This window comes from Carcharhinus amblyrhynchos, unplaced genomic scaffold (assembly GCF_965287045.1).
Source record: "Carcharhinus amblyrhynchos unplaced genomic scaffold, sCarAmb.v2.hapA chromosome_1022, whole genome shotgun sequence".
Classification (NCBI taxonomy): Eukaryota; Metazoa; Chordata; class Chondrichthyes; order Carcharhiniformes; family Carcharhinidae; genus Carcharhinus; species Carcharhinus amblyrhynchos.
Genome location: NW_027650762.1, coordinates 14476 through 27864, shown reverse-complemented (window position 1 = coordinate 27864; position 13389 = coordinate 14476). Strand labels below are relative to the sequence as shown.

At 54.4% G+C, this 13389-nt stretch overlaps 1 protein-coding gene across 1 annotated transcript in view; it reads left to right on the top strand.

Annotated features, from left to right (window-relative positions):
• Positions 1-12841, top strand: part of LOC145340441 (protein deacetylase HDAC6-like) — a 29184-nt gene extending 16343 nt beyond the window's left edge. The window contains exons 6-12 of the mRNA XM_080184907.1: positions 420-497; positions 2050-2124; positions 3876-4165; positions 6452-6610; positions 8026-8172; positions 10837-10965; positions 12641-12841. Coding sequence (XP_080041033.1) covers positions 420-497; positions 2050-2124; positions 3876-4165; positions 6452-6610; positions 8026-8172; positions 10837-10965; positions 12641-12709 — 947 coding nt within the window. The 3' untranslated portion in view covers positions 12710-12841. The remainder of the gene's footprint in view (positions 1-419; positions 498-2049; positions 2125-3875; positions 4166-6451; positions 6611-8025; positions 8173-10836; positions 10966-12640) is intronic.
• The last annotated feature ends 548 nt before the right edge of the window (positions 12842-13389 follow it).

Genomic DNA, 13389 nt, shown 5'->3' with positions numbered 1-13389 from the left:
TGACTGTTGTTAAAAATCCAGTCTTGGTCATCAGTGTCCCTTCCATGGAAAGGATATCTGCTGCCCTCGCCTGGTCTGACCCACACATGACTCCAGACCCACTGCAATGCGGTCAAATCTTAAATGCCCTCAGGGTGGGCAGTAAACGTTCCACATCCCAGGAATCAACGTGGCCCACATTGGCGCTTTGGGTCTCAGCCAAAGCTGAGGGGGGGTAGGGGGATGGTCACAGTCGCAGGATAAGGGGCTCCCACTTGGAACTGGGGAGAGGAGAGATTCCTTCACTCTGTGGGTAGCTAATCTCTGGGATTCTCTGCCCTGGGGTGAAGGGGGCAGGATCTGCTCAAAGGTGGAGCTCAGATGTCCCTTCAGCAGTCAGGGGGATGTTCTGATTATTGCTTTTTCCATCTGACCCACAGTTAGTGAGGCGGACACGGATAGCCAAACGGCAGAGTCACGGAGAGGATCACTGTTGCGGCAGGAGCCACCGAGTGTGGGTACGCACCTTACCAAAAGCATTGCAGGATTACCTGGCCTGATACACCACTTCTATCATTGGAAAAATGTGCACAGTCTTCCCTGTATCTCCCCGGGTAACATATTCAACAGTCCAATGTGGCCCATGTCTCCTTCTGAGCCCCACATCAATGTTTATGAAGGGAGAACCTATGTAAACGGTCACATTGTAATTGCACACTGCCACCAGTAGAGGTGCAATTGCATGACCAGATGGCAGTAGAAAGGTTACAAAGTTCGCTTGGAATTTCCAGCCTGATGAAGAGAATATGTGAATCAGTGGACTCAATTGCCGCTGTCCACCCACTTCTCCCAGTCCCATGAGCCACCTTTACTATTTATCATGCCTTTTCCTGAAAGCAAAAGGCAAGGGGAGGTCAAAGGGTAAGTATAGAACTTACTGAGTAAACATTGCCACTCTGTGTTGGGGGATTGTCGCACTATCGAAGGGTCAGTGCTGAGGGAGCACCACAGTGTGGGAGGGTCAGTGCCGAGGGAGCGCAGCACTGCGAGAGGGTCAGTGCCGAGGGAGCGCCGCACTGCAGGAGGGTCAGTGCCGAGGGAGCGCCGCACTGTGGGAGGGTCAGTGCCGAGGGAGCACCGCACTGCGGGAGGGTCAGTGCTGAGGGAGCGCCGCACTGCGGGAGGGTCAGTGCCGAGGGAGCACCGCACTATGGAAGGGTCAGTGCTGAGGGAGCGCTGCACTGCGGGAGGGTCAGTGCCGAGGGAGCACCGCACTATGGAAGGGTCAGTGCTGAGGGAGCGCCGCACTGTGGAAGGGTCAGTGCTGAGGGAGCGCCGCACTATGGAAGGGTCAGTGCTGAGGGAGCGCCGCACTGTGGGAGGGTCAGTGCTGAGGGAGCACCGCACTGTGGGAGGGTCAGTGCTGAGGGAGCGCCACACTGTGGGAGGGTCAGTGCTGAGGGAGCGCCGCACTATGGAAGGGTCAGTGCTGAGGGAGCGCCGCACTGCGGGAGGGTCAGTGCCGAGAGAGCGCCGCACTGCGGGAGGGTCAGTGCCGAGGGAGCGCCGCGCTGCGGGAGGGTCAGTGCCGAGGGAGCGCCGCACTGCGGGAGGGTCAGTGCCGAGAGAGCGCCGCACTGCAGGAGGGTCAGTGCCGAGGGAGCGCCGCGCTGCGGGAGGGTCAGTGCCGAGGGAGCGCCGCACTGCGGGAGGGTCAGTGCCGAGGGAGCGCTGCACTGCGGGAGGGTCAGTGCCGAGGGAGCGCCAGTGCTGAAGGAGCTGTGCTATTGAAGGATGTTCGTGGGAGAACCTCCCCCTGGCTGAGTCAATGAACCTCAACAACAATGGGTCCTTACTTCACAGCTGAGAGGGGGACCTGGTCGTGCACAAACTGGACTGTTGCTTCAGCGTCATTACATCTGCGACTCATACTGAGCTGGACGTCAGGCGCTTCTGGGTGGGGCCATCCTGAGGGCATGGGGGAGTCCTGTCAGATTGCGACACCACTGATGATTGCCTTCCGACAATGCAGCCTTATATTGTCTTCTCTGCTTTATTTCCTCCGAATAGCAGGTGATGATTTTGAAGGAGGACCTATGAAGCGAGGGGTGCCCCTTTGGCCGAAGCAGCTGCCGCCTGCCCAGAGTATGTATACTGACACGCCGGCGTCCAGTCCCACCCTCCACCAACCTCCACGCTGGTTCAGAACTGAGCTCGGCAACACAATGCCAGCCCGTACACCCGCCCCCCCACATACACACACACACAGCGAGCTTGCAGAATTCTCTGTTTGGGGAATGGTTATGAATGAATCCATTTGCCAGCACCTCTTTCTTAGCACCAAGATATCAGTTTGTAAGCATTGGAGTGCAGCCTGTCACTGTACTTGTTAAAGATCTGACCAGCGCCCCTCCATCCCTCTGCAAACCACCCCCCCCACCCCGAGTTGTACTCATCGACAGGAGTATCGGAGCAGAGGCCCATTCGGCTCATCCCATCTGTACCACCTCTCCCGTTCACCCATCAAGTCAGACTCTGTAACCTCCTGATTATATTGGAGGTTTTTAAAACAAAAAGGGAGAAAATGGTTCGCCCACGTTCATTCAAAGTAACAAACAGCAGGTTTATAGTCAGAGCTGTTGCCTCTGCAGAGTAGAAAAGGAAACTTAGGCAGGAGCCTCCAAAACACCCCAGCGACATTGTTGTCAAATCACATGGTCAGCCCTTAAAGCAATCATACAACCGCTGAACTATATAACAGACCTCACCCTCGCCATATCCATTTCTGTCCCTCTCCTCATAGGCAGGGAGTTCCAGATCGTTAACACACCGCATAAAGTGTGTCCTCTCATATAAACCCAGCAGTGCTTTGTTGAGTGATTTTTTTTTTAATATATGTAAAATTACCATTTAAAACTATTCGCAAATTGTCAATTGCACCCTAAGTGCAAAATCTAACTACCCCTTGTTCCGTGTCTAATTGAAAGATGCACAGTAACTTCCGTGTAGCAGTCTGCTGTAACTTGATAAGATATTTGCACAGCCATCTCTTTCCAGTGTGGTTCTGTGTGTTTGGAGTTTAGAACATTGAATACAGGAGTTGGGATATCTTGTTGAAGTTGTACAAGACATTGGTAAGGCCACACTTGGAATACTGTGTGCAGTTCTGGTCACCTTATTATAGAAAGGATATTATTAGACTAGAAAGAGTGCAGAAAACATTTACTAGGATACCACTGGGACTTGATGGTTTGAGTTATAAGGAGAGGCTGGATAGACTGGGACTTTTTTCCCTGGAGTGTAGGAAGCTTAGAGATGATCTTATAGTGGTCTATAAAATAGTAAGCGGCATAGATCAGCTAGATAGTCAGTATCTTTTCCCAAAGGTCAAGGAGTCTAAAACTAGAGGGCATAGGTTTAAGTTGAGAGAGGGGAGATACAAAAGGGTCCAGTGGGGCAATTTTTTCACAGAGGGTGGTGAGTGTTTAGAATGTGCTGTAAACCTCTTGACTCTATGACTTTAATGCTCTGTACCCATGTAAACCTATCACATTGCAATTGTATCCTCCCACCAGAAGGGAAGGGTGAGTGTTGTGACATGGTGTGTTTCCATGTGTGGTATCCACTGGAAACGTGTAATGGGGCTATAATATGTGTTGCGTATCTGTGGCGTCAACTGCCACTGCGCATCCTGGTCCGATATTTAGCTCCCAGGAAACTCTTGCCTGTGATTCCGTGACCAGGTTGCAAGGGGGGGAGGGTGGAGGAAAGGAAAAAAAATGCTCGTTACGTGGTGAGGCTCTTTGGGTGATCGACATGGGCAGGCTGATGGTGGCATCACCATCAGGCAGTCAATCCTCTGTTTCTGTTTTTAACTGACTCCATCTCTCCCACAGATCCTGAGCTGGACGTGACTGGTAAGCCCATTCCGCAATCTCAGAAGGCGTTGTGGCCTCAGGAGCCAGCTCCCTCGCCCCTGGCCATATTGCCCATGGAAATCAAGCTAACCGAGGACGACCACGGACTTGACCCCTCTGCAGCCCCCCTCGACCCCTTCACCACCTCTGCCGCGGGCCTGAGCCCCAGGACGGGAACCAGGCCGAAGATGAGAGACCCAGAGGCCTCTGTGGAGAAAGAACACAAGAGCACAGCATCCCAGAACTTGGATTCCAAAAGAAAGACACTGGTAGGAGGCAGGCTCATTCAACCGAGCAGGATAGACCACTTTGAAGTCAGTGGTACAGCCTGGCCAAACATTGAATAGCGTACACGAGGTCCAGGTCTGAGATAACACACAAATTGGTGGTGTGGTAAATAGCGAGGAGGAAAGCCTTAAATGACTGGAGGATATGGGGTGGCGCAGTGATTAGCACTGCTGCCTCCCAGTGCCAGGGACCCAGGTTCAATTCCAGCCTCGGGTCACTGTCTGTGCGGAGTCTGCACATTCTCCCTGTGTCCATGTGGGTTTTCTCCGGGTGCTCCAGTTTCCTCCCACACTTCAACGATGTGCAGATTAGGTGGATTGGCCTGCTAAATTGCCCCTTAGTGTCTAGGTTTGGTGGGTTGGCCATATTAGATTGTCCCTTAGTGTCCAAAGATCTGTAGGCTAGGTGGATTGGCCATGTTAAATTGCCCCTCAGTGCAGATTAGGGGGTTTAGCAAGGTGAATGCATGGGGTATGGGGATAACATGCTATAACGGACAGTCAATGCAGATTTAATGGGCCAAGTGGCTCAAATATTTAACACAGAAATAGTTTGATTCAGCAACAGTCTGCATTGCTCTAGCCCCTTGAACACAGTAAAAGGCACTGGTAGGAGTGTAAATCAGTCAGAATTTGACCCTGCTATCCAGGAGAAGATAGTAGGGGCAGAGTGAGAAAGAGAATTATCAGGACTAAGAGAGGGAGTAGGCAATCCAGCCCCATGCCTGATCTCATCTCAGCCTCAACTCCACTTTCCTGCCCGTTCTCCATAGCCCTTCAAACTGAAAACCTGCCCACCTCTTCCTTCAATAATCCTGGCATCCACAACATTCTGGGGCAGTGAATTCCACAAACTCACCACCCTTTGAGAGAAGGAACTTCTCCTCGTCTCAATTTTAAATCTGTCACCCCTTATCCTAAAACTATAACCTCTGGTTCTATGTTCCCTACAAGACATAACATCCTCTCCACCTCACCCGATCAATTCTCCATGTCATCCATGACCTCAATTAGATCTCTTCACATTCATCTAAACTCCAGGGAATAGAGGTCTAAATTCCCCTATCTCTCTTCAGAAGGTAAACGCCACATCTCTGAAGAGAGAGACAAATGTTGAGAGCCCCCCCAGGCAGCTTCTCGCATGGCCACCAATGGTGGAGTGATGGGAATCGGAGAGGGAGGGAATGCTCGAGGGAGAGGCTGGAGGGATGCAGAAAGTTACAGACATAGGGGGAGTTGTCTGGAGGAGGTTACAGAGATAGGATTGTAGGGACTGGAGGAGATTACAGAGATAGGGAGGGTTGTACAACCTGGAGGAGATTACAGAGATATGAAGCATTATAGGACCTGGAGGAAGTTACAGAGATAGGGAAGATTGTAGGGACAGGGAGGGGTTACAGAGATAGGGAGGGTTATAGGGGCTGGAGGAGGTTACAGAGAGAGGAAGGATTGTAGGGGCTGGAGGAGGTTACAGAGATGGGGAGGGGTGTAGGGACTGGAGGCAGTTAGAGAGGTAGGGAGGGTTGTGGGGACTGGAGAAGATTACAGAGATAGGGAGGGTAGTGAGGGCTGGAGGAGGTTACAGAGATAGGGAGGGTTGTAAGATCTGGAGGAAGTTACAGAGATAGGGAGGGTTGTGGGGGCTGGAGGAGGTTACAGAGATGGGGAGCATTGTAGGGATGGGAGGAGGTTACAGAGATAGGGAGGATTGTAAGATCTGGAGGAAGTTACAGAGATAGGGAGGATTGTAGAGACTGGAGGAGGTTACAGAGGGATTGGGAGACAGTGGAGGGATTTGAACATAAGGATGCTGATTTAAAATGGTCTGGGTACCAGTGTAGGTCAGTGTGCAACAGGAATGTTTCTGTCCAGAGTCAGCAAAGATGGGGGGCAGGGGAGGGGTGCACGGTGGTGATAAGTCATGGCAGTAGCAGAGACTGGTGTCAATGTCAGGATGTGACGAGTGGGGGGGGTGAGAGCAGGCTGGTGTGTGTGGGGGCAGGAAGGCCAGCATGGAGCAGAGGGGCTGAGTGGCCTTCTGCTGGCTCTTGATTCTTCAATTGCCTGATCTGGGGAACAAGCTTTTTTCTCCACGCTTGGGCGATGTACGCTCTTCGAGAGGGAAGGTAGCGCTGGAAACGGGTTTGGGGCAAGAGGGATCAATGAAAGTGTTGGTCAAAGAAGTGGGGGGTGGCGGGGGCGCGATGCCAAGGCCCACACGGGGATGTGAATGACTCACCATCCCTCCTCCTCCTCCTCCTGGTACAGGGCACTGAGCTGGTCAAAGATGGCTCCAGTTCGGCTTCCAGCGGAGCTGGCAGCAAGATGAGATTGAGCAGCGATGAAGATGTTGAAACCATGGTGGAGAAGCATCGCAAGGGCAAGCAGCAATGTGCAGAATCAGCCAACCCGGTGCCAGACACGCTGGTGAGTCTGACTCCGGGGGAGGAGATGTGTGGGAGGGGGCGTGCCGGGGGTGCTATGCTGGCCTGTTAGAGGGCACTCACCCAGGAGTCACCACCCCAGCCGTCGGGGAATCAGCTGTTGCAGTCAAATAGCCCTGAACGGTGGGCGAGCCGGTGGTACTCGCTACCCAACCCCAACACTGCAGACCAGGTCAGAGAGGGATGCATGGAAAGCGGGAGGGTGGTGTTCAACTTCATTCTAGTGTGAATATTGACGTAAAGTTGGGCATCATGGCTACAAGCAGAATGCTGCCTCCAGCCAGTCCCACAGCAACCAAACGCTGGTCTTTGCTGCAGTTTACACAGCAACAAACCCAGGACATTGGCTAAGGAACTACAGACACTCCACACCCTCACTGTAACACTCTGATATATCCCACACCCCTCACTGTAACACTCTGATATATCCCACACCCTCACTGTAACGCTCTGATATATCCCACACCCCTCACTGTAACACTCTGATATATCCCACACCCTCACTGTAACACTCTGATATATCCCACACCCCTCACTGTAACACTCTGATATATCCCACCCCCTCACTGTAACACTCTGATATATCCCACACCCTCACTGTAACACTCTGATATATCCCACACCCCTCACTGTAACGCTCTGATATATCCCACACCCCTCACTGTAACACTCTGATATATCCCACACCCTCACTGTAACACTCTGATATATCCCATACCCCTCACTGTAACACTCTGATATATCCCACACCCTCACTGTAACACTCTGATATATCCCACACCCCTCACTGTAACACTCTGATATACCCCACACCCCTCACTGTAACACTCTGATATATCCCACACCCCTCACTGTAACACTCTGATATATCCCACACCCCTCACTGTAACACTCTGATATATCCCACACCCCTCACTGTAACTCTCTGATATATCCCACACCCCTCACTGTAACACCCTGATATATCCCACACCCTCACTGTAACACTCTGATATACCCCACTCCCCTCACTGTAACATTCTGATATATCCCACACCCCTCACTGTAACACTGATATATCCCACACCCCTCACTGTAACTCTCTGATATATCCCACACCCCTCACTGTAACTCTCTGATATATCCCACACCCCTCACTGTAACTCTCTGATATACCCCACACCCCTCACTGTAACACTCTGATATACCCCACACCCCTCACTGTAACACTCTGATATATCCCACACCCCTCACTGTAACTCTCTGATATACCCCACACCCCTCACTGTAACTCTCTGATATACCCCACACCCCTCACTGTAACACTAATATAACAGTCTAGTTCGCAGTTGTTGCTTACTTTGATTTGCCTATGTGTTATGTGTCACAGTGCAGTTGATTGATCTGCTTTCTTTCCAGGGAGTTCTGCATGCCGTCACCCCACTGATGTGGTGTCCACATTTGGAGCTGATCCATCCCTTGCCTGAGGCTGGTTTGGATGTGAATGAAACCTGCCACGAATGTGGCAGCGATAGTGAGAACTGGGTCTGCCTTACCTGTTACAAGGTTCAAAGCCACCTCTTGATATGTTAATGCCACCCACCATGATATTGAGGATCCTATTGCAAGCAGGAGGCCACTCAGCCTGTTCTGTCAATGTTGGCCCCGTTTCACTTCCTCCTACAACCGTGCCAATTTTACACCTTTAACTATTTAACCAATTCCCCCTGTTCAGCGTGAATCTGCTTCAGAAAGAGATGCTCCCTCAGCACCGACCCTCCCACAGAGCGGCGCTCCCTCAGCACCGACCCTCCCGCAGTGCGGCGCTCCCTCAGCACCGACCCTCCCGCAGTGCGGCGCTCCCTCAGCACCGACCCTCCCGCAGTGCGGCGCTCCCTCAGCACCGACCCTCCCGCAGTGCGGCGCTCCCACAGCACCGACCCTCCCGCAGTGCGGCGCTCCCTCAGCACCGACCCTCCCGCAGTGCGGCGCTCCCTCAGCACCGACCCTCCCGCAGTGCGGCGCTCCCTCAGCACCGACCCTCCCGCAGTGCGGCGCTCCCTCAGCACCGACCCTCCCGCAGTGCGGCGCTCCCTCAGCACCGACCCTCCCGCAGTGCGGCGCTCCCTCAGCACCGACCCTCCCGCAGTGCGGCGCTCCCTCAGCACCGACCCTCCCGCAGTGCGGCGCTCCCTCAGCACCGACCCTCCCGCAGTGCGGCGCTCCCTCAGCACCGACCCTCCCGCAGTGCGGCGCTCCCTCAGCACCGACCCTCCCGCAGTGCGGCGCTCCCTCAGCACCGACCCTCCCGCAGTGCGGCGCTCCCTCAGCACCGACCCTCCCGCAGTGCGGCGCTCCCTCAGCACCGACCCTCCCGCAGTGCGGCGCTCCCTCAGCACCGACCCTCCCGCAGTGCGGCGCTCCCTCAGCACCGACCCTCCCGCAGTGCGGCGCTCCCTCAGCACCGACCCTCCCGCAGTGCGGCGCTCCCTCAGCACCGACCCTCCCGCAGTGCGGCGCTCCCTCAGCACCGACCCTCCCGCAGTGCGGCGCTCCCTCAGCACCGACCCTCCCGCAGTGCGGCGCTCTCTCAGCACCGACCCTCCCGCAGTGCGGCGCTCCCTCAGCACCGACCCTCCCGCAGTGCGGCGCTCCCTCAGCACCGACCCTCCCGCAGTGCGGCGCTCCCTCAGCACCGACCCTCCCGCAGTGCGGCGCTCCCTCAGCACCGACCCTCCCGCAGTGCGGCGCTCCCTCAGCACCGACCCTCCCGCAGTGCGGCGCTCCCTCAGCACCGACCCTCCCGCAGTGCGGCGCTCCCTCAGCACCGACCCTCCCGCAGTGCGGCGCTCCCTCAGCACCGACCCTCCCGCAGTGCGGCGCTCCCTCAGCACCGACCCTCCCGCAGTGCGGCGCTCCCTCAGCACCGACCCTCCCGCAGTGCGGCGCTCCCTCAGCACCGACCCTCCCGCAGTGCGGCGCTCCCTCAGCACCGACCCTCCCGCAGTGCGGCGCTCCCTCAGCACCGACCCTCCTGCAGTGCGGCGCTCCCTCAGCACCGACCCTCCCGCAGTGCGGCGCTCCCTCAGCACCGACCCTCCCGCAGTGCGGCGCTCCCTCAGCACCGACCCTCCCGCAGTGCGGCGCTCCCTCAGCACCGACCCTCCCGCAGTGCGGCGCTCCCTCAGCACTGACCGTTTACTCTGTGGGAACATTGTGCCTTGGGACATTTTGTCTCAGCCGTGCTTGCCATGTCTCGGTTGCCATCGATTGAATTTTCCTGAGAACAAGGAGCAGGTTTAGGCCATCTGGCCCCTCAAACCTGCTCCGCCATTCAGTAAGATCGTGACTGATCTTTTCGTGGACTCAGCTGCACTTACCCACCCACTCACCGTAACCCTTAATTCCTTTACTGTTCAAAAATTTATCTATCCTTCCTTAAATAGATTCAACTGCTTCACTGGACAGGCAATCCCACAGATTCACAACCCTTTGTGTGAAGAAGTTCCTCCTCATCTCAGTCCTAAATCCGCTCCCCCTTATTTTGAGGCTATGCCCCCTCGTTCTAGTTTCACCCGCCAGTGGAAACAACTTCCCTGCTTCTCTCATCTATTCCCTACATAATCTTATATGTTCCTATAAGACCTCCCCTCATTCTTCTGAATTCCAATGAATATAGTCCCAGTCTACTCATAAACCAACTCTCTCAACTCCAGAATCAACCTAGAGAATCTCCTCTGCACCCCCTCCAGTGCCAGTATATCCTTTCTCAAGTAAGGAGACCAAAACTGTACACAGTACTCCAGGTGTGGCCTCACCGGCACCTTATATACTGCAACATAACCTCGCCGTTTTTAAACTCCATCCCTCTCGCAATGAAGGACAAAATTCCATTTGCCTTCTTCATTACCTGCTGCAAACCACCTCCTTGTGATTCTTACACAAGGACCCCCAGGTCCCTCTGCACAGCAACATGCTGCAATTTTTTACCATTTAAATAATAGTCCATTTTGCTGTTGTTCTTACCAACATTGTACTCCATCTGCCAGACCCTCGCCCACTCACTTAGACTATCTGTATCCCTCTGCACACTTTCAGTGTCCTCTGCACACTTTGCCCTGCCACTCATCTTGGTTTTCTCTGTGAATTTTGTCACACTACACTTGCGTTATTTAGGCATGAACTTTTCCTGGATATTTGGCTGTCTCTCACTGCCTTTTCCTTTGGCAGGTGTACTGTGGGCGCTATGTGAACGAACACATGATGATTCACGGACTCAAAAATGATCACTCCATGGTGCTGAGTTATGCTGACCTCTCCGTCTGGTGCTACGGCTGTGAGTCCTACGTTCACAACGAGGTAACAGACACTGCATTTCTGCTCCATAACCTTGCTTCACCCTTCCGTCCAGGATAACCTCCTCCATTAAACCCAGCAGTTGCCCTTGGCACCTTGCCACGTATGTCAGTCGCAGAAGGTGTAACATCTGCCCCCCTTTTACCTCTTCCACACTGACCATCCAAGGCCCAGAACACTCACTCCAGGCTCAGCAGCGTTTCACTTGCATTTCTTTCAATTTGGTGTATTCACTGCTCCTGTTGTGGTCTCCTCGATATCGAAGAGACCAAACATAGACCGGGGCACTTCTGGTCGGTGCGCAGTCAGGACCCTGACCTTCCCGGTTCTTTGCCATTTTAACACACGATCCTGCTCCCCGTGCCCCCACATGTCTGTCCTTGGCCTGCTGCAATGTTCCAGTGAAGCTCAACCCAAACTGGAGGAACAGCATCTCACCACCTTGTCTCGACATCAGATTCAACATTCACACCCCTTATTCTCTGTGTGGACAGCTATGAACAGCCTTTCCCCTGGTTCTTCTGGCTATGACCCATTTCTCATTCCCCCCCCCTGCATATAAGTATCTCCCACTTTCTCTGCCTTTTAGTTCTGACAAAGGGTCGGCTGGACTCGAAACGTCAGCTCTTTTCTCTCCTTACAGATGCTGCCAGACCTGCTGAGATTTTCCAGAATTTTGCCTTTTGGTTTCCGATTCCAGCATCCGCAGGAATTTGCTTTTACTCACTTCACCCTTTCCCTCTGTCCATTCCCCACCATCAGCATGCAGCTCACCCCACCATCCCTGCAGCCAACAGTACACAGTATTCCGAGCAGCACAGGGAGACTGGAACTGTGCACAGTATTCCGAGCGGCACAGGGAGACTGGAACTGTGCACAGTATTCCGAGCGGCACAGGGAGACTGGAACTGTGCACAGTATTCCGAGCGGCACAGGGAGACTGGAACTGTGCACAGTATTCCGAGCGGCGCAGGGAGACTGGAACTGTGCACAGTATTCCGAGCGGCACAGGGAGACTGGAACTGTGCACAGTATTCCGAGCGGCACAGGGAGACTGGAACTGTGCACAGTATTCCGAGCGGCACAGGGAGACTGGAACTGTGCACAGTATTCCGAGCGGCACAGGGAGACTGGAACTGTGCACAGTATTCCGAGCGGCACAGGGAGACTGGAACTTTGCACAGTATTCCGAGCGGCACAGGGAGACTGGAACTGTGCACAGTATTCCGAGCGGCACAGGGAGACTGGAACTGTGCACAGTATTCCGAGCGGCACAGGGAGACTGGAACTGTGCACAGTGTTCCAAGTGGGATAGGGAGACCAGAACTGCGCACTGTATTCCAAATGAGATAGGGAGACCGGAACTGTACACAGTATTCCAAGTGGGATATACAGATTGGAATTGTGCACAGTATTCCAAGTGGGATAGTGAGACTGGAACAGTCTCCCTGTGAGAGGGAGACTGGAACTGTGCGCAGTATTCCGAGCGGCACAGGGAGACTGGAACTGTGCACAGTATTCCAAGTGGGATATACAGATTGGAATTGTGCACAGTATTCCAAGTGGGATAGTCAGACTGCAACTTTACCCAGTATTCCAACTGGGACACGGAGACTGGAATCGTGCACAGTATTCCAGGTGGTGCATTTTGACCATGTTATGTCTTTTTTCTTTCCAGTTGCTGTTACCTGCCAAATCAGAAGCACACCAGAAGAAATTTGGAGTAGAATTTCCCACTGGAGCCTGATGTCCATAAAGCTCAGCAAGCAGGCTTCCTGAACTCTTCAACCCTCCTCACACAGCCAGCTACCAACACCCCACACTGCTGACACTCTGTCTCCCTCCCTCTTCCCCTCTCTGTCTCTCTCTCCCCCCACTCTGCCCCCCCCACCCCCCCATCTCTCTGGCTCCACTCTCTCCGCCTCTCTCTCCCTCCCCACCCCCCCCCCCCCCCCCCCGTCTGTCTCTCTATCTCCCCCCCCCGTCTCTCTCTCCCCCCTCTCTGTCTCTCTCCCTCCCTCCACCCCCCTCTGTCTGTCTCTCTGTCTCTCTCTCCCCCCTCTCTGTCTCTCTCTCTCCCTCCCCCCCACTCTGTCTGTCTCTCTGTCTCTCTCTCCCCCCTCTCTGTCTCTCTCTCCCCCCTCTCTGTCTCTCTCTCTCCCTCCCCCCCCCTCTGTCTGTCTCTCTGTCTCTCTCTCTCCCCCCTCTCTGTCTCTCTCTCCCCCCTCTCTGTCTCTCTCTCTCCCTCCCCCCCCCCCTCTGTCTGTCTCTCTGTCTCTCTCTCCCCCCCTCTCTGTCTCTCTTCCCCTCTGTGTCTCTCTGAGCAGGAGAGGGCTCAGTGAGTGACGTGCCTCATTCTAACCAACCAGCCTGTGTATGCAGCTCACTCTGGGCCCAGGGAGGGGGACTGTCTGCAGAACAAGGTCA